Source organism: Vitis vinifera, chromosome 2 (genome assembly GCF_030704535.1).
Source record: "Vitis vinifera cultivar Pinot Noir 40024 chromosome 2, ASM3070453v1".
In the NCBI taxonomy this organism is placed as follows: Eukaryota; Viridiplantae; Streptophyta; class Magnoliopsida; order Vitales; family Vitaceae; genus Vitis; species Vitis vinifera.
Window position 1 is genome coordinate 8,763,441 of NC_081806.1, and position 27,958 is coordinate 8,791,398.

At 34.7% G+C, this 27,958-nt stretch overlaps 1 protein-coding gene and 1 non-coding gene across 11 annotated transcripts; both read left to right on the top strand.

The window, feature by feature from the left end:
* Nucleotides 1-1,600: 1,600 nt before the first annotated feature.
* LOC100243800 (uncharacterized) lies at nt 1,601-18,241 on the top strand. 10 transcript variants are annotated; one of them, XM_059734285.1, is made up of 14 exons: nt 1,601-2,239; nt 2,841-2,918; nt 9,805-10,596; nt 10,691-10,984; nt 12,778-12,863; nt 12,979-13,511; nt 13,656-14,174; nt 14,311-14,412; nt 14,494-15,103; nt 15,222-15,452; nt 15,558-15,682; nt 15,801-15,886; nt 15,992-16,123; nt 17,419-18,241. In XM_059734285.1, exons 1-14 carry the CDS (start codon nt 2,171-2,173, stop codon nt 18,019-18,021), a joined length of 4,260 nt encoding a protein of 1,419 aa, XP_059590268.1. In that variant the 5' UTR covers nt 1,601-2,170; the 3' UTR covers nt 18,022-18,241. The 10 variants fall into 10 exon arrangements, with proteins under 10 accessions (XP_059590268.1, XP_010663589.1, XP_019080087.1 ...); XM_010665287.3 differs by having other exon boundaries at nt 14,308-15,103; XM_019224542.2 differs by having other exon boundaries at nt 14,308-15,103; nt 15,801-15,847.
* A 9,643-nt stretch (nt 18,242-27,884) lies between these two features.
* Nucleotides 27,885-27,958, top strand: TRNAN-GUU (transfer RNA asparagine (anticodon GUU)). Its single transcript has one exon. It is a non-coding gene; the product is annotated as a tRNA-Asn (tRNA).

Genomic DNA, 27,958 nt, shown 5'->3' on the forward strand with positions numbered 1-27,958 from the left:
TTTTGAAACCATGGTAACATATATAATGAATATATATATTTTATAAATTTCATTTTCAGTTCCCCAAAAACCTATCCCTATTCATGGGCATGAAGCATGTGTGGCCAGCTACCTCTCTTTGAAAATAAGAATGAAGTATAAGAAGCCAAAAGGAAAAATGTTGCTTTCAAAAATGAAAGCACCTAGTGGCAATTTGTTCCTAAATAATGGTTAAAGATGCATTTGTTGCTTTCCCAAGACTAACAAGCAACATCCTCTCAAAACAAAAGTAAGCTAAGCAATATGGGTGATTCACTTCACCTCATTAATGGTCACCTACTTTCTCATGTTCTATTTTTTCTTAAATATAACATAAGATTTTCTAATAAATTAATCATATGTTATATAATTTTACCTAAAATCACAAATATTTTTAGAATCTTTATTTGGAAAAATACCATTTATGCTCATTATCACAACTATCACTTAAATAAAAATGTTATTAAGGATTTGTTTGGAAATTATTTTTTATAACAGTTTTTTTTTTAAAATAAAAAATATAAAAAAATGTATTTAACAACCAAAAACTGTTTTCTGTTTTTTATTTTTAAGAACAAAAAACACGATGTTATCAAAGAATATTTTTTAATTTTTTTTATCTTCACTTGTTTTAATAAATAATTATATAAACATGTACAATAGATATAAAAATAATTTTTAAAACATATATAAAATATTAAAAAAAAGATTAAAAATGTTTTAGGTTTTCAAACAAACTTTTGTTATGCAAAAATCAAAGAACAATTTTTTAAAATAATTCTCAAAAACTATTTTTTGAAATTATTTTTGAAAAACAGTTATCAAACATGCTTTAAAATTTTGTAATATAAAATATTTTGAGAAATTGATAAGAAGGAAGGTAATGGGTATGGAATTTTAAAATAATTATTAAATTTGATTCTCCTTTTTCTATGAGTCCACATCACTAAAAAAAATATTTTATTTAAATACAAGTTGTTTCCTTTTTAATTTCTTTAATTCTATATATTAATCTCCATAAATACTATATTTGGCCACTCGGAAATTTATACCTAACACTTCCATCACATCTCATTTCATTTTCATATTTTAAGATAAATCATGAGGTTGAGGAATTCAGAAGCCGAGGGTCGATGTTACCAGCTATGGGAGGGACCACATGGGATCAGGGCTGTTTTCAAAGATCTGGAGTGGAAGAGACGTTGGATTGAATGCATTTCAATCAGGACCGTCGAATTAAAAACTATATATCATGACTCTCACGCTACAGTTAACCATTTCAGACCATGAAAATTTTCAGCACTTTCACGTTTGAATACGATACGTCACGACACGTGTCATATTGCGGATGGCACCCTTAGAGAGACAGAACGCACTGTGCGCAAGATAGCGATTGCTACCGGACCCTAGCGTGACGTCCATAACTACCGTTTGAAATGAATTATCACCTGCTTCTGACACTACCTGTTCCTTTATGATATTCTGCCACCTGGCAAGAACAATGGAAATGATAAATCAATTTTACTTTTTGAAATAATGATTTTTCTCCAAAGTTGCCACATTCTAGAGTCTAGATCGCGTGTCTTCATCTGAGAAGGAGGGAGCAGCTTAAGTATGATGGACGTGGAAGCGGAAGAGCACTTCCAAATTCATGAGCACTGCACGTGCCACCTGTCCGTTGCTTGTTCCATCCGCAGCGTTAAATAAGGGGTGTACTAGCGCACATCCAGCACGTATCAATCGTACCGTGCGATGAAAATCCAGAAGCTACGAATCCGAAGAACCCTGGAATCGAACGGCAGGCAAGTCAGGAAGAGCTGGTACGGCGGAGACGAAGCCCCACTATAAGAAGGAGAATTCGAAACACGAAATTGGCGCTCCCCAGAAAAAAAATCTGCTTCTCAAAAAAGGCAGTTCATTCAACAAAATTTAATTTCTAATATTCCTCGAAATAGTGTAGAGAGAGAGAAAGAAAGACCGAGAGAAGCAAAGAACACGTTGGTTCTGTGTGGTGAGAGAAAGTAGAGAGAGACTGAGGTTTCTTCACTTTGTTCATTCTATATATACATACACCATTACACATACGGAACTGATAATTCTTGATTGTTGTGGTCGTTGATGGGTCAAGTTTCCTAGTCTACACTTATGTACAATGGCGAAGCACAAGTTTCGAACTCTGGAAGAGCTGTATGGTGTCAGTGAAGAGGTTTCGCAACCCAAGGCATGGATTTTGGCGTTGATTGTTTGTCTCTGTTGAGCTATTTCTTGGGTTTGGATTGGTTTCTGCACCAGTTGTTATCATTCTCTGCGAATGTTTTGGTTTTGCTATGTGATTTGCTGGTTTTGCTTTCGGGGGACTAGGGTTTGGTGTTTGAATTCTTCCATTTTTGGGTTTTGGGTTGCGGGTTGTTTTTAGTTTTCTGTTATTGGCTGGTTTGTTTCAGTGGTTTGTGTGGATGAATTCGTTCAGTTTCTGTTTGTTTGCCGGGGACTGGGCGCAAGGTGAAGAAAGAAAAGGAAGAGAAAGTTTTGAGTTATTATGCTGTTTTGTCTTAGGAAACATGAAAAACTGGTCTTTTATGATGATTTCATAATTTAAGTTCTTTGCTTATTAGAAGAGAGGTTAAATTGAATTGACCTCAATCGATCACCTTCATATCTGCATTTGATCATTTTAAAGACATTTTTTTTTAATATGAACCTTAAATATATATATATATATATGTGGCAATTCTGTGGTTCCCTCCCAGAAAAATCTGTATTTTTCGGTGTTTGTGATCTTGAGAATGGTAATTAACTTTGAGTTTTTGCATGCTATTTAGATCACACCAGTCCTGAAAGGGGGTTATCGGATACAGGGGCCAGCAGATGATGCAGAATCTGTAATTCAGTTGACCATGGTGAGGCCTCGATTTTTGTTTCTTTCTTTAAAATTCTATCTGTGTAATTTTTCTTAGGAATATAGCATATGTTTGATTTTAGCTAATTAGCTTGTCAATGCACTTAATCAAGAAAGTTCTTAAGCAATGCTGGTAAAGCGAAGTGTCAGTTAAGTCTTTTGGGATATTAATAACTATTGTGTATTCATGCTATTGCCTTCTGTGAAAAGTTTGGAGAACTAAATTGGAATTAAAGAGGTTAGTTTAGATAAAACTAGAGAACTAATTAAATCATCTGTTTATAGACGATGATTTATTTATTTATTTTTAAGTTTTGTGTTGTCACTGGTGATAAGTTTAGGAAAGACTAAATAAGCTTAAATATCATTAAGAATGTTTAAGAAGGCTGTATGCTCAGCAAGGAATCAATATTTCATAGAACTAGGATAGGAAATTGGGAAGGTTGACCTATTCCTATTTGTGATCAATTTGGAAAAGCATAGACTTGGATTGAGAAATCACAATCCAACTCGACCCAACCCTAATCTACTCTAACATATCCATATTTAATCATTTATTATGTAGTTTTATTTATGGTTATGTTCTTATATGTAAGATGTTAAATTTTATTGTTATTTATTTATTTATTTATTTTTAAAGCTATAATGAGATTTTAGTGGTGAGAAATTATCAATAACCATTGATGTTTTTAGAAGTGGCATAAATTTAAAAAGGAAATGGAGTGGATAAAGTATAATATGAAATAGAAAATGGAGCAACCCATTATCAGAACGTTGATGGGACACCATGATCCAAACCAATGTTTGTTTTTTTTTTTTAATTATATAAACCATAATTGTTTTCATTTCATATGTATTATAAGCTTTTATATTGTTTTGCAACTTATTTAAATTCCTATCTATAGTGCAGGGTTTTGTAAGTCTAATAGTCACTCTTTTGAGCATGGACTGGTTAGTTGACAATGTGCTTAAGCATTAATAAATACAAAATATATAATTTAGTAAGAACATTCATTGCTCACCTAAATTAAGCAACCCAATCAACATGACTTAGGTCAACCATGGGTTGAAAACTTCCAACCTAAGGTGCAGTTTGGTTGAATTGTGATATTACCATCCTTTAACCCAAGCGAGTTAATCCATATTCCCTCATAACTAGGCTTGGAAACCTGGCAGGTTCCCAATTGGGACGGACCAACTTGGAAATAGATAGGCTTAGGTTGGTAAATTGTAATCCAACTCAATTCAACCCTAATTCAAGTGGATGGCTACGAAAGAGGAAATTCTGGGTCTTTTTCGAAAATTGGAATTCCGAACAAATAGGAAGTCTATGGGGCAGGTGGTGAAAAAGCCTAGCTTCGATGGGTCCAAATTTGAGAGGGAGCTAAGGAAATTGGAATGCTTAGTCTCTTATAAAACTAATTTGTTTGGTGGGAGAAGAGGAAGGAAATTTTCTAGGAAATTAGTCGAAGTGTGTCCATGAAGCTAAGAATTTTTTCTTGGAATGTGCGTGGGATTAATGAGGGGGATAAGTGCTGAATCATTAAATCTATGATTCATTCCCACTTGGTTGACCTTCTCTGTCTTCAAGAAACAAAGGTACAACAAATGACAACTTGCCTGGTAAGGAGTTTGGGTGTGGGGAGGTGTTTAGACTGGGGGGCTATGTATGTTAGGGGTCAATTAGGGGGTATGTTGGTTTTTTGGGACAATCGGGTGCTGGAGCTTATGGATATGGAGTTAGGTGCATTTTCAGTTTCTTGTTGTTTCAGAAATTGCGGGGATAATTTTATTTGGATGTTTGTAGGGGTGTACGGCCTTGTTTTGGCTGAGGAGAGGGAAGACTTTTGGAATGAATTGAGTGCTATTAGAGGTCTCTGGAACGATCCTTAGAGTGTGGGAAGGGATTTCAATGTACTAAGATTCTCGGAGGAAAGGAGGAATTGTCAAAGATTATCGACTTCTATGAGGCGTTTTTCTCAATTTATTGAGGAGATGTGCCTTAAAGATCTTCCCTTTTCTGGTGGTTTGCTCACTTAGTGTGGTGGGTCAAATAATGGGTCTGCCTTTAGGTTGGATTGCTTTCTTGTATTTGATGATTGGGAGAATCATTTCAATGGGCTGTTTCAAAGCATCCTTTCAAGGCCAGTCTCAGATCATACGCCAATATTGTTGGATGGTGGAGAGATAAGGAAAGGTAAGATACCTTTCAGATTTGAGAATATGTGGTTAAAGGTAGAAGACTTCAAAGATCTTATTAGGAATTGGTGGGAGGGGTACATTGTTCAAGGGTCCTTTTGTCACATTCTGGCAGTGAAGCTTAAAGCCTTGAAACAGGACCTGAAAACTTGGAATAAGAAGGTTCTCGGAAATGTGACCACCAAGGAACTGGAGGCCTTGGCACAACTAGGGTTGTGGGATGCAAAAGAAAGGGAAAGAGCTCTCACAGTGGAGGAAACTGAGGTTAAAAGAGTTGTGGTGGATGAGTTTAAGAAATAGGCAGAGATGGATGAAATCTCTTGGAAACAAAAGTCGAGCGTTGTGGCTAAAACAAGGGGACAAAAACACTAGATTCTTTCACAAAATGGCCAATGCTTGTAGAAGAAGGAACTTTATGGCCAAGCTAAGGGTAGACGGTGTAATGTTAGACGGGGAGGATAGCATCAAAGAAGCAATCACAAATGCTTTTCAAAGAATTATGGCAGAAACAGGGGAGTGGAGGCCGAGTATATATGGGCTGGTCTTCGATTCCTTGCAGCTTGTTGATCTGAAGCTGTGGAGACCCCTTTCTTTGAAGAGGAGATCCTTGTAGCTTTATCCAACTTGAGTGGAGATAAGGCCCTAGGCCCGAATGGTTTTTCCTTAGCATTTTGGCAACATTGTTGGGATTTTGTGAAACTTGAGGTTATGGGTTTTTTGGCTGAATTCTATGGCTTGGGGTCTTTTGAGAGGAGTTTGAATGCTCCATTCTTAGTTTTGGTGCCTAAGAAAAGAGGGTGGGGAGAAGGGATTTGTAGATGACCTAAAGGACTTTAAACCTATTGGTTTGGTTGGAGTGCTTTACAAGCTTTTGGCTAAGGTTCTAACCAATAGACTTAAAAAGGTGGTGGGCTCCTTAATTTCAGATTTTCAATATGTCTTATGGCGGGAAGACAAATTTTGGATGCTGTGTTGATAGCAAATGAGGCCATTGATTCCAGAATTAAGGACAATTTGAGAGGTGTCTTATGCAATCTAGACATCGAAAAGGCTTATGACCATGTTAATTGGAATTTTGTCTTGACAGGTATGGAGAAAATGGGGTTTGTCTCTAAGTAGATAAGATGGATCGGATGGTATATATCTACAACATGTTTCTCTGTTTTGGTAAATGGTTCATCTTCAGGTTTTTTTCTGAAATTCTACAGGGCTGAGACAAGGAGACCCTTTGTTTCCTTGTCTGTTCATTTTGGTGATAGAGACTCTTTCCTACTTGCTCTCTAGGGCAAAGGAAAGTGGTTTTATTAATGGTTTTTTAGTCAGAGGAAAAAGTGGTGTGGGAGTAGAGGTGTCTCACTTGTTGTTCGCAAACAATTCCCTCATTTTATGTGATGCTAGTAAGGAAAATCTTGAGTATCTGAGTTCAGTTTTCATGTGGTTTGACGTGTGTTTAGGATTGAAGATGAACTTGGGGAAAAGTGAGATGATTCCAGTAGGAAATGTCCTAAATTTGGAGGAGCTTGCTAAGGTTTTAGGTTGCAAGGTGGGTGCCATCCTAACCACCTACCTTGGTCTCCCTTTAGGTGTTCCTTTCAAGTCTTCTAAGGTTTGGGAAGGGTTGGAGGAGAAGTTTGAGAAAAGGCTTGCTTGGTGGAAGAGGCGGTATTTCTCTAAAGACGGAAGACAGACCTTGATTAAGAGTACCTTATCTAGCTTACCGATTTACTATATGTCCCTCTTTGTCATCCTTAAGAGGGTAGTGGCTAGATTGGAAAAAAGATTCAAAGGGATTTCTTTTGGGGTGGGTGAGCTTTGGTTAAAAAAACCCATCTGTTGAGCTGGTTGGTTGTTTGCTTGGAAAAAAGTGAAAAGGGGATTGAGATTTAGAACTCTTGGGACTTTTAATAAGGCCCTTTTAGGTAAGTGGTTTTGGAGATTTGTGATTGAAAAAAATCCTATTTGGAAATGGGTAATTGTTGGCAAGTATGGACAAGAAGATGGGGTTTGGTGCATGAATGGGGTGAGAGAGAAGTATAAAGTGGGGGTTTGGAAGGCAATTAGAAATGGTTGGGAGGATTTCGAAGTTAGAACTTGCTTCATGGTTGGTTCTGGGAACAAGGTGAGGTTTTGGAAGGATAGATGGTGCGGGGATTTTCCATTGAGGGATGCTTTCCCGAATCTTTTTTCTATAGCCTCCTCTAAAGATGCTCAAGTGGTTGATGTTTGGGACGGTGGTAGTTGTAATCATAGGTTTATTAGACAGTTCAATGATTAGGAGTTGGAGAAAGTAGACAACTTCTTTGGGAGGCTACATGATCATTCCCTTTCTATGGATTCTAAGAACTTAGTGGAGTGGGCAGACACAGAGTGGTGTTTTTTGAGTTAAGTCCTTCTACTTTTCCTTGGATAGTAGGGGAGTAGATCCTTTCCCTCATGGTACAGTTTGGAACTCTTGGTCTCCTATTAGAGTTAGCTTCTTTGCTTGGGAGGCAACTTGGGCCAAAATTTTCACTCTGAATCAACTCAGAAAGAGGAGTTGAACAATGCCTAATAGATGCTACATGTGCAAAGAAGAAGAAGAAATGAGTGATCATATTCTTCTACATTGTCCGAAAACTCATTTTGTGGCAATTGATTTTTGCTTTATTTGGTGTACAGTGGGTGATGCATTCTTCGGTGAGAGGGTTGCTCTTGAGTTGGGGAGGCTTTTTTGTTGGTAGAAGAAGGAAAAAGGCTTGAAAGGTTGCTCCTTTATGCTTTTTTAGATCATTTGGAGGGAGAGAAATAAGAGAGCCTTTGAGAATTTTAAAAGTTTAGATCATTCTTTTAAAAGTCCTTTTTTGTATCTATTTTGGGATTGGGTTAGATTGTATATTGGGGATGACTCTTTATCGATGCTTGATTTTGTGGATTGGTTAGGTACTCCATAAGGTGAGGTTGTTTGTTTCTGTGTATCTGTGCCTTTTTGCTTTTTGGTTGCTTGTATACATCGTGTATACTCTTTTCTTTTTAATACGATTGCTTTTACCATAAATATATATATATATATATATATATATGTTGTAAGCTTTTATGTTTTCTTGTGATTTATTTCAATTCCTTACTATACTATAGATGCATAATTTTGCATGTAACTGTTACTCTTTTGAGTATGTGCTGGTTAGTTGACTTGACTTAACCTTTGGTTGAAAATCCAACTTGACATAAGGTTTGGTTGAATTGGCATCAAGCCTACAAACCTAACCACTGAAAAAGACAATTTAGTTTGTGGCCCCACTGAAACAGGTTTTGGTAATATTGCAATTGATTTTACATCTTAACCTTATCACCAGGAGAGAGAGCTTTTAAAGAAGAATAAATTGGAAGTTTTATTGCCAAAGGATGAAAAAATTGATATTTTCGTCGAAATGTCAATAACTTGGTGGTACCACCATAAAAAGAGGGGGATATATGGAAATTTACAAAATTTACTCAAAATGTTGTTGATCTATTGCCAAAATATCTTAAAATATCAATATCACTGAAATGAGGAAAATTTAACACTAAATGTGTCAAAATATTGCCAATATTTTCCTATATTTTGGCAATATGTTGGGAGACTAGATATTTCCATTATGACTGTTGGGCCTCCTTTTTACAAATTCCAATGGTAACTTTTGTCCTCAACGATTGGTTGAACTCCAACCTATAAATAAGCCCCCTATCTTGTTTTTCTCTCATTGAAACACCTCTCTCATTTTTCTTTCATTTGATAGATAGATAGATAGATAGATAGATAGATAGATATAGCTATATTGTTAACAAAATTAGTTTAATTTGCAAATTGTGGATTGTTTTTTTAATTTCTCAAAGTTTCATTCAGAATTTTCATGTTTTGGGATCAGTTTTCATGACTTCTTTCATTTTTTACTAATTCAATGTTGATATTTATATAAAATCAAACCACCAATATTTTATTGACATTTGCATCCTTTGTTATTATATTGTGTTTGGAAATCACATTTACATATGCATACACACCATAGATGCTTTCGAATAAGTCATAGTCTTGGATGTTTTATTTCCCACTGTTGCTGTTATACACTGGGAAATGAATCTGTGAATTTATATATAAATAGAATGTACACTTCCAAATGTATCAGTGCCATGTGGCCGTATATTGGGCAATTACACTCTGGATCTTTATATGCAAGATGTTTATTTTTTTCAGTATTAATGCATAATTTTGGGATGTGAAGTCTTGTAACTTAATACCTACATAAAAAATTTGATAGTGTTGCATTAGTAAGCTCACTAACCTTTGCTCACGTATATGTTATCTTGTTCATAAGATCCAGTGTTGTTAAATCTAACTCAATTCTGTTTACTTGATTTTGCTTCACTATTTTCTTCAAATAAGTTGTCATCTCCTGAAAACCTAATTTTCTGAAGTGGTGAATTGGGTGACTTGCAACTGTATCCAGTTCTTTCCAATTACCTGTGCTCAGCATTGTCGCCAAGTAGCTTGTTTTGTTAATCCCCCACCCTCTTTTGTTGCCAGCCTCATTTATCTTTCTCTCTCTCTTTTTCCCAATTTTTAAAAAATTTTAATCTCTGCTTAAATACTTGTAGGTTAGTTATTAGATTATGGTATTTCCTTTTACAGATCCATCTCTTTTGGTTATAATTTTTTACTGTTTTCATCACAGGGATCATGTGGTACTGAAAAAGGATTTAGTGGGCATTTCTCAAGTGGGAAACTTTATACAAGAGCAGAATCTGAGATATGCAACGTGTGTGCTACCCTGTGCTCATCTTGCATGCATTTTGACCGCGTGGCATCACTAGTGGGAAAAATGACTGAGTTTTCAGATGAAGGCTGTCAGGAAAAGATAGCTAGTCGGTGCTTTTTCAATGATGCGGAGTTGCTATCTCCTTGCAAGAGCAATGCCAGTGATGACCAGCAGCATACAAGTAGCGAAACAAGTAATCTTCTCAGCGGGTGCTCAAGTCATGAGTCATTCTCTGAAAATGCTGAAAGTAAGGTTATTTTGAGGGCTTCTCATACTTCTGAAGACATTGAGATGGGTCAACCTCTTGCAGAAGATAGTGGTCTTCCAAATCCATCAACATTTCATGGTAATATAGTCTTCTCAAATCAGCACAAAAATCAGAATGATTTAGAATGCCCTGGTGATGATATCTCATGCATTAGTAGGGCTGATGGCCCAGTTGGTGATCATAATGGGGAAGGAGACAGGAAGAATGTATCATACAGTTCTGCTTCAGTTAATAGCTCTCCTATAGCTGTAGCTACCGTCAATGTTGAACCAACTTCACATTGTCTGGTTAGTAGTCATTGTGGAGAAGAATTGGAACACAAATCTGAATTTACTAAAGAATCTATGAGGAAAACTGCTGGCTTATCAAACAAATTGGACCCATCAGAGATTTCTTACTTAAGAGGTGTTTATGCTGGTCCAAGTCCAACATCACGGAAGGTGTAGATTTCAAAGTTTCTTTTCTAGATGGAAAAATTCCTTTCCATGATGCGAATCTCAAGGGTTTGTTACTTAATACCTGTTTTATTTCCAGGGAGAACCTTCTGAATGCTCTGGAAAACAAGTTGAATCATCATCGGCAAGAGTGGCAGTGGCAACCTCTAGCTTTGGTGGTCAAATGCCAGGTATTCCCAACTGTGCTAGATCTGTGAAATCTGATATTGATTTGGATGATGGGCACCAAGAAACTGAAGCTGTACACTTTTCGGACAAAAAGGAACATTCTGAGAAGTCTTGTGCATTGCTTGAGACATCAAGCGCACAGAAAGGTCCTTTGCAATCTCAGCTTGTTGATGATAATGTTAAATCAGATGTTTTGGAATATGAAGTAAGCATCTTTTCTTCTCAATTTATATTACCAAGATATCTGTTCATGGCACTGAGAACACCTCTTTTTATTATTATTATTATTTATTATTTATCTTTTTATTAGCAATGGTAATTTTTCTCTAGTTAAGAACTGGTGTAGTCAAGGCATCCTCATGCTAAAGGCACTTATATTGCTTACCCTGTGGTCTACATATTCAGCAATTATGAGGCCTTTTATGGTCACCTAGGTGACATGGTGTCAGGAACAGGGGTAGAAATGTGATATTCTGGAGACCTGTTCTGCTGTTCCCATTTTCAGTGTTTCAATTGTAACACATTGTGAGCTGCAGTAGTGAAGGATGATGGTCAAAGTCTGGCTATCTTCAATTTTGTAATATTTTTATATTTTATACTAACTAATGACCACTAACTTTGGTAGTAATCTAGGGATTGGGTGGTTTTTCTATAATAGAACTTTTAATTATTAGGTTGGGCTGCATGGGGTGGGGTGTTGGGGGTGAGTGGGGAGGACAGGTGTATGAGTGTGCCAGAAGACCTTACAAGTCAGAAAATTATATTATAAAGAGATATTTGTCATTTCCTAGGAAGGCAATTTCTTAGGCTTCTCAATTTTGAGATCTGAAATAAAAGTGTTACATGAGAAATCATTTTGTTTATGATTGCTAAGCCGGTCTGTACCATGGATTGGTAAACTCTTCTGGTTTGTTTTATGGTGTGAAAATGATCTGAGATATTGTTAATCTAACCCATCCATTTTACATATCGCCTATATATTCTTTGATGGGTACTCCTTATTTTGTGGATTCTATTTTAGTTTTAGTTTCACATCCTTTTGTTGTCTACATTATGTGTTGCTGTTTACTGGGACAAATGGTTAACTTCCATGGAGGTAGCCTGTTTTTTATATACTTGATAAATAGGATGCATCATCTGGTCTCTCTCAATCTTTAGAAAGGTTGGTTGATGTGATTTTATTGGCTACCAGACTACTTTTGATTTCAACATGACCTGGGCAAATTAAATGAACTAGATTGTGTATGGACCTATAGGGTGGGTGTCAAACCTCACTCTATAAATCGACATGTGATTTTATTTGTTACTAGACTACTTTTGATTTCACCATGGCCAACAGTAAATTTTAATGTACAATGGACTATACCCTACATTGATTTATAGGGTAACTGCAGAACCCTATAGGACCATAGGTTCTTTATATTAGTGTGAGATTTACAATGCTCACCTGAGAAGGGGCAAAATTCTCGCTAATTATTACAGTCCAAAACTTAATGCTGTGGTGTAAAAACTTTTAGAGAATGAATTATCAATTATATTTTGCTCAGCTATAAAAGAACTTAAGTATCCATAATTATCATCTTTTGAAAGCCTGATTTCTTTTCCCTTTTTGGTGTAGAGGTTGTAAAGTTGATCCAGAGATTTCAATTGTGTTCTGTTGAATGAATTTAATGTCTCTGCTTATCAACATCTATTTTAATTTATGACATAAATATGCCTAACTAAATGAAACTAATGCACCTTTTGGAGGCTTTAGTATCTGATTGGGCTAAAATCTTTTGGAGGGTACTTTTATCTGAAATTATGATTGTTATATTGGACAAAGGCATGTCAGTGAAGCCACATTATCATCTTTGCTTCTTTTTCCTATTTTTATCATTGTTGTAGTTTTGATTGCTTCATTGATGTTGACTCTTTGAAGTCCACTACATTCTTTCTTTTATGATTGTTTTGGGAATAACATTGCATGGTTATTTTTCTTGTGCCTCTGGTAAACAGGTAAAAGTTTGTGATATATGTGGGGATGCAGGTCTGGAGGAACTGCTTGCTACTTGTACCAAGTGCAGTGATGGGGCAGAGCACATGTCAGTCCTATATATATATATATATATATATTTAAAATTTTCCCCTTGTTGCTTGAATTTTGAATGACTGCTTGTATATAGAAATCAACATACTAACATACTTCCTATCAAGCAGTTACTGCATGCGCATAAAGCTGGAGAAAGTTCCTGGACGGGGTTGGATGTGTGAAGAATGCATGGCCAAGGAAGAAACTCAAAAAGAAATGAAGTGTACAATTGGATTTTTAAAAGGGTCATCCTTGAATCAAACAAGAAAGAATTCTGGGAATTCAAGTACTTCTAAATTTGAGAATTTCTTGGAATTTGAGAGTATGGATTCAACTGTTTCCAGAAGCAGAACAAAAAGCCTTGATTCTGCACCCCAATTCTCTGCTAAGAGACCTGCCGACAGTCTAGAAACTGTCCCAGTTACGAAAAAGAGGACTCTTGAAACCATTACCAGACCAACTAAGGTGCCCAGCCCCCACAAAAAAGATATATTATCATGGGATTCTTCATTCAGGAACTTGTGTAAGGGGAAAGTGAAGCAAGCCCATGAAACATCTTTTGGTGATAATTCTTCTAATAATACTCTGCAAAGTGCATGCTTACCTACTGTGTCAGATTATAAGTCACAAAAAATTCCACAACAGCTACAAATGTCACGGGGTAAATTTTTCTGACAAAGCCTTTTCTCCTGGAAGATCATTTTATCCGTGAAACAGAAGCTTTAGCATTTCTAGGTGGACTTTTGGTTTATGGTAGTAATCTACTAACTGGGGGTTTTCTTTTCTTTTGTCTTTCTTTTTACAGGTTCTCTTCTTAAATCAAATTCATTCCACATTTTAGACGCAAATCTGAAAGTTAAACTGTCTGAGAAAGCTGTTCTTCAGAAGCAAAAATTTACCAGAGAAACTGATACCAGTGACATGAAAAAGGGGATTGGCAGAATGATGAGTAAATCCTTGTCATTTAATGGTGTTGGCTCAAAACATTTGAATGTTGCTCAATCAAAAGTTAAAATGTTCTCTTCTAATTTTTCTCATGTTGAGGATTTGAAGAGATTACGACATGCAAAACAGAACTCACTTCAAAGGGATCATAAATCCAAATCATATAACCCTCACATGATTTCACCAGTGGCTGGCTCTGGTGATTCTGCACCAACAACTGACAAAAAAACAGCTTCTCGTGGTGAAACTGTATTAGCCCATTCTTCTGGGATCACTTGCAATGAGTTGAGGTCTATGCAGTTTCATAGAAATTCTAATAATTCTTCAGAACCGACCAGTCGGCTTGCTCCTAAAGACTTAAAATGTTCCCATGGCCAAGGCAGGAAATTATTTCTTTTTCATTTAAATTATGGTTTTTATACTGTTATTCTTTTCTTTATTTGATTATTGGTTCATCTATTTTTTTTGTTGAATGTTTGATTCGCACTGATCGATTATTTTCTAGTGGTTAGCAGGAGTTAGTGGAGCAAAGAGGTCAGCTTTGTGTTTATCTGATGTGGATAAAGATCCATCTCCCAGAATGTCTGATTCTTCTCATGAACCCAAGGTGAACCGAGGTATCCCTGAGGTTGTGCTCACATCTAGCTCATCATTGACTATTAATAGGCATAACTGTAATCCTGGTGCTATTCTGCAAGATCAATCATCTCAAACGGGAAAATCCTCTAATCAGGAAGAACAATCCAGGGTTATCTGTTCTTTCAGCCAGCCCAGGCTGAAAATCTCAGTTGGAAGTAGAAGTGCACACTGCCACAGATGCAAAGGAATAGGCCATTCTAGAGAATCTTGCCCAACCATGAGTTCTCAGGTTCCTATTCTTGATGCTGGAAATTCAAAAGAAGTGAACAAAAGTAGTAAGATGGGAGATGTGGCCAAAGCTGCTATTGTTGGAAAAGATGAATTACACAAAAGGTCCAGATGTCCCAATCAATCTGATGAATTATCTATGTCCAGTTCCAATGTGAACAGCAAAGTTTCTTCAAGCGATTACCTGTCAAGGCATTCAAGTTGGTTAGTGAATCTGTTGTCTGCTGATGAAACCAATGAACAACAAATTAGAGTTGCTAAGGATGTGAGATGGCATGTTGAGCACAATACACAAGCAGCAAATATGATCAAAGTGGAGAACTCAAATTCCGTTGTTCCTTCTGATGAAAGGTTGTATGTGAGAGATGTGCCAAGGCTTGCTTCTACGGTGTCCTTTCCTTCTCGGATTTCTGCTGTTCCAGAGCTTGATTACATATGGCAGTATAGCCTTTTCCTCTTTTCAGGATGTGCATTTTTAAGTTTGTTGAGTGTTCGTTTGAATCAAATCATTGCTGTTCCTTTTGAATGCTAATGAACAAATTTCTCATGTTTCATGCAGAGGAGGATTTGAAGTGCATAGAATTGGAAGGCTTTCAAGTCATTATACTGGGATTCAAGCACATTTATCGACTTGTGCATCACCAAAAGTTCTTGAAGTGGTGCACATGCTTCCTCCAAAAATCATTTTGGAGGAAGTACCTCGCTTGAGTACTTGGCCAGCTCAGTTCATGGAAAATTATGCCACTGAAGATAACATTGCTCTCTACTTCTTTGCAGCAGATCTTGAGAGGTTTGGTTTTTAGCCATATTTGTCTTTGTTCATGTAAATTTCCATGTATAAATTGCTATTGCTTCCTTTCTTACTGACATTCTCTTAAATATGCTTCTTATGCAGCTATGGGAGAAACTACAAGAGCTTGCTGGAATGGATGATTAAGAATGATTTAGCCCTCAAAGGAAATCTCAAGGGAATAGAACTTCTGATATTTTCATCCAAACTGCTTCCTGAAAAATCCCAGCGTAAGAATGGTCTTAATACTCCATCCTTCATATTAGAGCCCATGTCTCATGTGCAAAGCACAAAGTACATGCTCATGCATATGTTTATTTGCTAACTTATACAATCTGTTCTTGGCAGGTTGGAATGCATTATCATTTTTATGGGGTGTATTCAGAGTAAGGAGGGTAAATAACTCAGAACATGTCCCTACTTCTCATATACAGGTTTCTGTTCCCTGCTTGAATATATTACCCTCAGACCAAGATTTGTCTATTACTACCTCTGGGCAGTTGTTTGAAAGTCGATCTGCAACTAACGTAGCCCCACAGGAATTACGACGCATCAATTCTGGAAGGACAAGTTTTGATCAGAAACCAAGTAGAGTCAATACCATTTCATGTTCTAGTGCTCCTATAGGAGAGCAGTTCTCCAATGATATGCTACAGACTAACATCTCCCTGGTAATATTGGTTTGTTTGCACGTTGGTCGTGTTATTAATTGATTTACTTTCTTCAGTTTTATTCAAAATTTTCTGGCCTTTAAAATCTTATGGATAGTTTTAACTAGTATTTTATTGCTTAGTACCTTCATTTACTTTTAAATGGCAATGATCTTATTGGTTAGGATAGAGTTTGTACATTTGAAACAACGTGAATTGGAAACTCGATTTTACTTGGTAATTTTTGTTGAATGCAAAATACATACAAGAAGTTGAGGTGGGTGATGAATATGGAAAATATTCATCTCCTTTTTCCTCGATTTGATGTTGTCTTGTGATGCTTATGATGGATGTGGTCCCTGCTTTAGTAGCATTATTGTCGTCAGTTGACATCTGTCTTTAAAATCATGCAGAGTGTAAATTACTTTTTCTGATTTTTAATTCTAAATTCATTAGTTTTGATACTTGAAATGCTTTCTTGTCTTGCCTTTCTGTATATTTTGTAGTTGTCCATAAAATTCTATTAGCTGTCTTCATATAATCAGGCTTTGTTTGGTATTTCAGTATACAATTGGATCATCTAGAAGCATATAACTGCTGACTGATATCATTAATAATAATGGAACACATGAGGCTGGCCCAGCCAAGTATGCCAGTGTCTAAGTAACTCTGACCTGGCCCAGTGTTGGGCAATCACCAGAGCCATCTCAGGCTTGTATTGTTTTTTGACAACTATGGCCTTGACCTTCTTAGAACTAAATTGCCAAAGAAACAGATAACCTTCTAGAGCAAATGTAACTTGGAAAATTTCTTGCTGTGCACAACCAACACTGAAAATACAATGACTGCAACCAGTATGTTATTATTTTGAGAAATAATTTATCATAATGTTATTGCCATCATTGACATGTAATGCGGTTTAAGTTTCTGAAGTAAAAATGGTTCAATTTTCTGAGAAGTAAAACTAACTTAAAGCTAATTTTTTTTCTTCTTTATCTTTTCCTTATTGTTTTATGATAGTTACTTTATTAATATTCGACAAGCCTGAAACAATATTCTTAGAATGTTTATGGTGGTTACTTTCAGAGGAATACATGATTTAGGAGTGAATGTGTTTGATGCTGGCACTTATACATCCCTCATGTTCCCTTTTATGTTCTTTAATGAATATGTTGTGTGTTGGCTTCTCTCCTTCTATTGTTGTTGTTTATCATCGCTCACATTTCTTTGCTTTGATGTCCTCCAAATTTGCATGAGATACCAACATGTTCATAACCCCGTTAAATCACTACTGATGTATATTTGTCTTCCTGCAGAATGAACATAGAGGTTGTGAGGGAAGAGTGGAGGTGGATCCCAAACTGTGTCTTCAGGCAAGGGGAGAACATAGGAGTGAAGGCATGAAAGTTGAGGAAAAAACTGAATGTGAGAGGGCTCAGAGTGACTTCTGTGGAATGTATGAGTACAATACTGCTAGAGACGCAAAGTATTCGGGTAATGGATATCCATCTGGGGTGAATGATCCTCATTGTAGTTTCCCTGTTGAGGATCAAAGATGTCAGGGAGCTCATAACATTGAGATTTCTGAGAAATTAAAGATGACGGGGGGATCTGCATTTTCTGCATCAGGTTCAGTAGACCTTGGTTTGGGAGTCAAGTTCAGTCAGCAGCAAGTACCCTCAATAGATGGAGAAGACCAGGCAAAATCTGGGTATCCAAATCTTGAGCTTTCTTTAGGGGCTGAAAAGAAACCAACAAAACAAGAAATGGCGCCTTCATTTCTTGGGATTGTGAACAAGAAAAGTAATCAAGATAAGCATCAAAATCCAGAGTCAAACAGGAAAAGTAGTGATGAAGAACTATCCCTTTCTCTTTCTCTTGGTTTATCTTTCCCTGACAGAACTAATGCCAGAGCCTGATTCAAAAGTGGTGCAGCCTTTGCCTGAGAAGCATGCTATGAATACTTTTTGATTCTGTTTGGGTGGCTTCCCAACTAGTTTCAGAATATGTGCTGCTCATGGTCGCCCAACTTGGATGTTGGTGTGTACAGGATCATCAATAATCTTGACCATGTTCTGTAAAGGACCACCAATTTTCCATCTTTTCATGATAATACAAGAACCTTCAAGAGATTGCAAAGTTTTGGCCTTCCTTTTTTCTTTGTTCATTTCTTATTTCATGCTTGCTGCGTAGGCATGGTTTCATTTTTTGGCGTAACTTGAAACAAAGTGACGGCAACCCATACCTAGTGTTGTCTGAGAGGAGTTGCAGATGTTTATCTAAAATCATGACATGGCTTGCTTGTCTCTTCCAATATATTGTTATCAGGATAAATTGCTAAAGTTTTTGCCTTCTGCAGATATTCCAAAGGGGTAAGGGTGTTAACTCAGCTGGTGAGAAAGCCGTGGCATGTCTCTCAGCTGTTGCTGTTGCAAGGTTTGTCTTGCTTCCTCTCCTTTATCCTTCTAAGAAGGAAGTTTACGGTGGATAGCATGAATCCCAACAAGATTTAGGTCTGGGTGTTGCTTTCTTATTATTATCTTTATTAGGTTAAACACCTGCTTAGTTTAGGGCTGTTGTTTTCTCACTGGAAATTGAAAATTACAGTTGGGAGTAGATCTGCGTTGAGTAGGATAATGTGGGTTAAGTTCCTAACAATAAATGATACATTTTGGTATCTCTTAACCGTAATGTTGTTGTTTAACACCTTTAGGCTTTATACCAACCAGCAAGGCTGGTTTACACAGAATAGAATGCTACATGCAACAATTGATGCGAGATAATACAATGGGTGTTATAGGGCCCGATCTTTTATCAGATTACATCATGAGGAAAGCTTATAAACCAAAAATATTTTTCACAAGAATGAAGAATTCGGATCCATAAAGTTAAATCCTTACCGTGCAATGGCTGTTTTAGTACATCAGCCACAACAGTGTCTCATTTGCTTGACGTGAATGGAGTAACGTATTTTCATCGTTATACAGAAACTGATGCATTCCATGGGAGCATGCTTAGGGAAGAAAATGTGATTCCATTTGGGAAAAAAAATAAAAGGGGCTAACAACATCAGATAATTAGTTGATGATTATGGACAAAAAGATTCAAGTGTCCTCACAAGACAGATTATCAATTTATGGTTGAAGAAGCTGTACTACCTCATCCATGGTGGGGTTAGATGTGAACAAACCCAAAATCTTCCTCATACTTATGCTGCTGAGGTTCCACTATATTAAACTTGATGTCATGCACTTGGTTTTTTCCTAAGCTCGTGTGGTACTTATGGAATCTCCAAAAGCTTCTTGTCCTCTATTATAAGCCATGGGGTAGGGTTATTTGGAGCATTTTGTGACATTAAGGATACTAAGAAAATTAAGATTGAGTGATGCATTAAGAATGAGATGCAAATTTATGTTCAACATACTCAAGATATTTCCTAAGGCTTAAAAGATCATTGAACAATAATTTGGAACTCTTTTTTCCGCATTAAATGTGGTATAGGGTCTTTATATAGGAGTTAAAAAGTCAAATTAGATATAATACTTAATTTGTTATCATTAAATCGAGATTAACTGAATCTTAGTCTAACAATCCTCCCATTTTTTATGATGACAAAACCAAGATTGCTAAAATTTTCTCCCTCACTATGCTCCTTTGGTGTAAAAAAATATTCAAATTTAATAACTTTTAAGGAGTATAATAAGGGTGCTCAAATAATATACCCAAATATAAATAATACAAGGAACAATTGGCAATTGACAAGATATTGATATTGATTAAGATGTATACATATATAATTAATTTGTACATGACATCAATAGAATGTTTAAAATAATATTAACATTTTAATACAATAACAAAATAAAATTATTTCTCCTCCTTTTTGTCTTCAATAAAAAGTCTTAATTAAGCATGATAAATGAATTCATTAATCCTAAATTATATCATAAAAACAAACAATTAACATAACAACATTTTACATGGAAATATGTAAGATATGCAATATGAAATCATTTTTTTTCTCTCTCTCTTTTATTTATTTTATTTTATTATAATTATTTTTTAGGATTTGAAAACATATTCCAAATAAAAATTTAGTCATTCTTAGAACATTTTTTTCAATTTAAATTTAGAGAGAAAAATTGAGGGGAATGAGAGATTTTCCATTGAAACATGTAAGCATATGATTGTTTTATTTCACTTAAGGTTTTCATTAATGATGGCTTCTTCTTAGTTCAAACCTTGGGCTCATAATTATGTCAATTTCATCAAAGTGATTTATCAGTTTTTCTATATATGATTGTAATTCGAAATATTATCAATTTTGCCTCATAAAAATTTCAACTTAATAAGAGGACAAGAGAAATAAGCATATTTAATTTAAGAATGAAAATCTTTACTCCACTTACATTAATATGGTCCATTTGATGATGATTTACATTATCTCCATTTCTCAAGAAGATTCTTTGGTTGCTTGTTCTATTTGTTGTGGAGTTTTCTTCAACCTCATTTGAATTTGAGGTTTCATTCTCCTTCACTTTCCATTGTTATTGGGCTAAATTTCATCGATTTTTTTTTCTAATTTATATTTCATCATCATTTTTGGCATATACTCAATAAAAAAAGATAGATTGATCAAATATCATAGATGTCTATTGTGGGGAATATTGGATCACTTCATTCCCTATTCCAAGATCAAGTTAGGTGCATGGATGTATCCCTAAGGTATCTAGATCCTAGCAACAAAAGCAAAAATGCATTTTTTAAACAATAGATCTAGATATATGGTTTATAAAACTTTATCACATATTTAGATGTTCCCAAATCTTTTTCCTTTTGATAAAGAACCAGATGATGTTGTTTGAAGCCTTGTACACCCACAATCTTCTACCTAATAACTCTTACTTGAACCTTGGCATTCAAACAATAGGGGGTTTGGAGGATGGAGGTTGGGGCTCTCTTTCTGGATGGTAGAAGAAGCAAAAGATTGAAACCTTAACCTTTAAAGAAATATTTATAGAGTTCCTATTAGGCTTAAGTAACTTAAGTTTACCATGAGTTTGAGTCACTTAATCTAGCTCAAAAGAGTCTTAATTCATTAATTAACCCATTAGGGTTGTCTAATTAATCAATTAGTCTAATATAAAGAAACCTTCCAAGAAGCCATTTGTGATCTTGTGAAATCACCAAAACATCCTTATGCACATAAGTGAATCAAGAGTCAATCTAATCCTCATAAACCATGACATTAAGGTATATGAGCTTGAGTGAGGACCGTTGGGACTTATGGGATAATGAATCAACTACATTCTAGGACCTTATGTAAATGATAATGAGACATTAAGTGCTCGAGTCTATGACCTATTATTCACTATATATAGTCTTACCATGAACTAATATTTGTAGCCTAATAAGGTGAAAACTCTTAGTCTCTCAAGACTACTTGTACTATCTTCCTATGATGTAATCAATTGACATATCTTAGTTCATAAAGAGTTTATGTCAAGTTCCACTTAATGAACTATTATGATCATAATTTATATAAATGCACCTTCTTAGGATCAACGAAGGGGACACACTGTCTCAATCTTATGAAATATCATGGTGCCTCTATTTGAGAATACTTGTTGCTAGCGGTTTCCATGAACAATGACCCAATCCATATGAAATATATGATTACTTTAGGATTTCAGTCATATGTCAAAGTCACTGCTAACTTTGACACAAGTTCAGTATTCTCTCACAGTTGAGAGATAATACAACATAACAACTTGGTAAAGTCATGATTACCTAATAACCTTATGTCATGACTTATTGTAGGTCTTGTCCAATGTATAACCATACACACTAGTGCACTTTTCATGGGAAACCCATCTTAATGACCAAAACTATCAATCTCTCAAATTTGGAGATAGTGCACTACAGTCTCAAATGGGTTGCCTAAGCCTGTGATTTGGTTATGAATAATTCATCTATTTGTAAGGAACCCGTAACTTTAATCTTTTATACAACTTCTAATGCACCCAAGTTATGTATAGTGCAAGAGATGGGGACCAAAATGATCATAAGGTGGAATGAATAAAATAAGGATAGATTGAAGTAAAATTGGAACTTTATTAAATGAATAAAAAACTCTGAATTTATTACATCATTCCATGCTTTAAAGGGTTCTATCCTAACATCTATAAAATCGTATAAGCCATTTGAAACTAAGAGATGGTTCATTACATTTTTTCAAAAATTTTCTTTTGTGGAAAGTGTATTCAAATGATAAATCAAAATATGATTCTCAAGATTTTCTTAAAAGATGATTAAGGTTTAGCAAAATGATATTTCAAATTAAAGTATTTTAATTTTGGGAGAAACACCATTATCAATATTACCAATGCCAATGATAATTCCTTTTACATTTCTCCATAATAAAAGCATCTTTCTTTCTTCTAGGGTTAGATCTCTACAAAGAAAATTAAAGTATGCTTTGGTACACATCTCCTCTTGGGTCATATAGAGTTAACATTTCTTGGTCTAAGTACTTATGATCATGAAATTTATGGTGCCATAATAATCCCTTTAGAAAAATTTGACATATTCTCTTGGTGAACTAAAATACATCGGTTGATCACATAATAAGAAGATAGACTCAAGGATTGTAGTATAATCTTGAGAGGTTGATAGCATCTACATCGTTAGATTATAAACACCAGTTCATGAGAAGTCTATATGTAGTGGATAATAGGTCATGGATCATAATCTTAGGATGGAGCCATTAAAAGTATGACATGATATAAGAATACATGGAATTCATTAACTTTATATTATGATTCCCATTTTCCTTTCATTTCCTACTTATGCATTATCTATGCTAAGCATCCATGGTTTCATGACTTGCGTTATACATGACTTGGGTGTACTAAGAGTTACATAAAAGATCTATGTCATGGGTTCCTTGCAAGAAAATGGGTTGTTCACAACTAGTTTGTGGATTTAATCAATCCATCTAAGGTTGTCCTGCACTACCTCCTAATTAGAGGGTGGCTTATCTTGGTCAGATGGGGTTTCCATGGTGGGTGCACTAATGTGTATGGTTACATATTGGATAAGACCTACGATGAGTCTTAACATTAACTATCGAGTAATTACGGCTTCACCAATCTATTATATTGCATGAGTTATCAAATATTATACTAGTGTTAAGGTTTTCAATGACTTTGAATTATGAATGAGAACTTGAGGTGGTCATATATTTCCTATAAATTGGGTCACTATTGATCAAGGCAAGTGACAACATGTATTCTTAAGAAATGAACCATGATATCTCATAGTTTTCAGATAGTGTGTTCTCTTGTGTGATCCTAAGAATATGTGATTATGAAATCTGTGACCGTAACTATTTCTTAAGTGGAATTTGACATATTCTCTTAAAGAGTTAAAACATGTTAGTTGATCACATAATAAAAGGATCTAAAACTCAAGGATAGTAGAAGTAATATTGAGGGGTTGATAACATTCACCTTGTTAGATTACAAACACCGATTCATGGGGGGCTTACATGTATCGTTAGTGGGTCATGGACTTCAATTTTTTTATCCTGATCCAATATCATAAGATATTAGAGTATAGATGAGTTTCTATAGAGGGATGTTGAGTCAACTTCAGAATTGGGTTTTGATGGAGTTAATATATTCCTATAGGTTATAATAGTCCACGCTTGAGTTCATATTCCTTAGTGGCACATTGTTTGGGAGACATATAGGTTCTTTGTTCATATATGTGCATAAGGGAGTTTCGGTAAATGCATAAGGTTGATTAATTAATAACATGGTTTTAAAAATCAAATTGGACCGGCCGGTTACAGTTTCGGTTCGATTCTACTAAATGAGTTGGCTAAGGGTTGAACCCGAATCGAATTGGTTGAACTGGCGGTCGAACTGGACGAACTGACCCATTCAACAATTTTTTTTTTAAGCCAATTTTTAGGCCAAAAAAAAATATTTTGATGCATTTTGGCACCAAATCGACAATGTTTCCTAAGAGAACCAAATCACTCTATGAGGAGCTCATCCGACCCATTTGTCATAAAGCCTAATAAGCTTTTAGTCTTACAAGTTAATGATTCTTGCATGTCTTTTATATCCCACAATCCCTATATATATATTTGCAAGCTAGAGAGCTTGAGCTGAGACCTTCAAGTGTAAAAATTGAAGCTTAACCATTAAGTTATGAAGTTTCTTCATTGTATTATATTTTCAAATAAAAATATATAAAACAATTAATATTTTTTTTCAAATTTTTATTGTATAAAAGTATAAAACAATTTTACATTTATTTTTATAATAATTATATAATGTAATTAAAAAAATAATTTAAATTAATATATATAAAATTTCAAAATAATAAAATACAAAAGACATGCAAATAACATTAAATATTATATATTTTTTTTTCATTTGAAATATATCTTTATATTTAAATATTGTGAATGTTCTATTTAATAAAATTTAAAATATTAATATATTTATATTTCTCTTCACCATTTAATTTGATATGTCAAATATAAAAATGAAATATTATTAAAATTTTAATTATATATAATTTTAGTTTCTTATAATTATTTAAAATTTTATATAATATATAAATTATTATTTATGATGTCACGGTTCGATCACCGGTCCGACCAATGAACCATGAACTAGTAACTTTTCCGATTTAATCACCGGTCTGGTTATGAAAATATTGATTAATAAAACCTAATATGACTAATTAATTAATTAAGAGCCAATGCGCTAGTTGAAGTGACCTAAATCAAAGACGCATTTAAGTATAAGCCCACAAATAAGCTATATAAACCTTTTTAAGTGTTTAGGGCTTGGGACTTTAGCCATTCTGTTTTCCAAAAGGAGAGAGCCCTAGCCTCTATCCCTATAAAGAGGATTACACCATCCTCACATGCCAATGTTTAGGAAAAAACCATAAGGCGGAAGATCATGAGGTATTTGAGATCCACCCCAACCACTTCACTTACTAGAATTGATTCTTGGAACATCTAGATTGCAAGTATTGCTTTTACACTCCTAGATTTACGATTTTATTTTTATGTTAATGCTTTTATTTGTAGATCTAGAGATCCTTAGGATAGGTTTTTGTGCACCCTAATGATTTTTTTTTCTAATCATTCCTACAACTAGTATTAGAGCCCTAGGTTAGGGAAAGACATGTTAGAACCTTTCTAAGGTGGGCTTACCTTTGTTTTGAAGGGTTTTTTTTATTCATCCCTAGGTCATAGGGATGAGTGAATGAATGTTAGATGATTGTTTGAATAATCTTCTTTTTGAATCCTTTTTCTCTAGATTGGGTTGTAATAAAGTCCATAAGGAGTATAGGATTTTATTTTTCAATGTAAAAAGTTTTTTTTTCTTTTTTTATAGATGGGTTATTAACTCCATTTTTGAGGAGCATATGATTTTTCCATTCCATGTAAAAATAGCTTTTTATCCGTCTATACCTAAGAGAGGAGATTGAAGGTTAATTTATACATTCATGAAGGAAAACCAACCCTCAAGATAAGCTTTTTCGATGGAAAAACAATCAAAAGATGTGAAGGAGAGTCTATTGGGTACAAAATTTGTAGCGGTAGAGCTCAAGCACTTGAGTGGTTTCAATGCTTAAGCACTCTTATTGAGTACTTGAATGGTCTTAACAATGCTCAAACAATCGATTGGATGACTTAGATGCTTAAGTGTTACTACTGGTGGTAGTTTGGTATATTTAAAGATTTTTTTTCCAACCCCATTTATTGTTGCAAGGATATTTTTGATAAATTTGAATATTTAAAATTACAAATTTTGGTTACCAAAATTTGTGATAAGATTCCTAAGGCCATGTAAAATTACTTTAATTTCCTTTTCCATATTTTATGCTTTATATATAATTAATTAATTAATTAATGCTACAAGGTTTTCTCCTCTTCGACATGAGTTCCATATTCCCCACTTCAGTCCGCTACTTCGACTAAGTGAAGTAACCCCTAGGTCCCCACATAATATTATTATACTTTATTAAAATACATGCACGAGACATAAGTAATGTCTTCGATTTTTATAATACAAATAATAATAATAATAATACTAATAATAAAGTATAAGTCAAGTATGTATTCATGTAGGAGAAACATTTTAGAGTGTATCATTGTCCTAATCATATTTAATTAATGCCACACTTTCTCCACTCTTTTTTTTCATTTTTGCTAGTTAATTATCTTTGTGGGTATTGTGAATTAACTCCAATTTACTCCTTTCATGACCTGTAGAACTTTTAACAATAAATTAGGTCGACCGATGTGATAGTATAGTACGTACATCATGGTGGATGCATACGATAGTTTAATTTAGAACATATATCGTTTGTTTAGGGAAATGAAGGCATGCAAATTAAAGAAATGACCACAACACAGTGAAAACTTACTTTTCTGGACCATCTCATTAGGGTCTGCTTAGGATCTCTGTCATTCATTGGCAGCAATGGGCCATCCAAAGAGCCGCATTAGTGGTTCCAATTGGCAATATCAGTATTGAATGTGTGCCCTTGCATCATACAGATAGATAGCAGATTTATGGTTGCCTACATAGACTTAAATTGCTTAAAAGTAATTTATTTATTGCAGGAGAAAGGGGTACATACATATTCTATCTAGTCATCACAAAGGCCTCCTGGACCCCCAAAAGTGAAGCCATAACCTATAGATCTACCCTTCCAAGTCTCTGGTCCTTTTTCCAAGCCATAACAGACAGGTCTATCAACAAACTTCCTTGCCTAGCTTGGTCTATGTGCATGATATCAGTAAAAGGTAAAAGAACAAGCATGAGAATAATCACCATCTGGCCTGTGACCATTCCCCATCGGTCCCCGCAATCACATATCCTCCCCATGCCACTGTGTTTGCTCCATAATTTAAGTGGGTCAGAATTTCCCTTGGCCAGTACCCTACTTTAACCAGTGCCTCATGTTTCCCAGCTATCGCAAGCCACCAATTTCCGGTTTGAGGATCCTATATATGTAAATTGTTTAGTAATAGGAGTATGATAACTGCTGGGGAATAAGTTAATATCTTTACTTTGAAGATAATTATCCCAAAATCATATAGATCTCCACCATAGGTTGATTTTGTATTATTCAAATTATTATTTGCTTAAATATTTAGGTTATATTTGGTTGGTTGGATATCATATGGATACGATAAGACATGAGATAACATATCCTATGTCATGTTTCGTTAGCAATGATATAATATTAGTTATCTCATCACTTATCATGTCTTATATTGAACCAAAACCTTATTTTTTATTTTTCTTTTATATAAGATAAAATAATATTAAATTAAGGTATGTGATATACATATTTCATAAATCATAAATTTATTTATTTATTTTATCTAAATTGTATTAAAAAAGAAAAAAAATGTGTATATATAAAAAGAACAAATGTGCATGTAAAATTAGTTATGATTTTTTAAAATTAAAGTTCAAATAAAACCATCGATAAATGATCATTTATTGTGATTTAAATGTAAGGATATGTGTTTATAAAGTGAAAAAAAAAAAAAAACAATGGGTGAGTGATTAGGACAGAAAAAAAAAATGTATAACAAAAACACAAGAAAAAAAAATTTAAAAAAATAAAGGAAGGAAAATTTGTAAGAAAAATATGTGTAAAAAAGGAAAAAGAAAAGGCTAAAGAACTAATTAATATGTATAAATAAAGACAAGAATAACCCTTAAGCGAAAAAGCTGGAATAGCTCAGTTGGTTAGAGCGTGTGGCTGTTAACCACAAGGTCGGAGGTTCAAGCCCTCCTTCTAGCG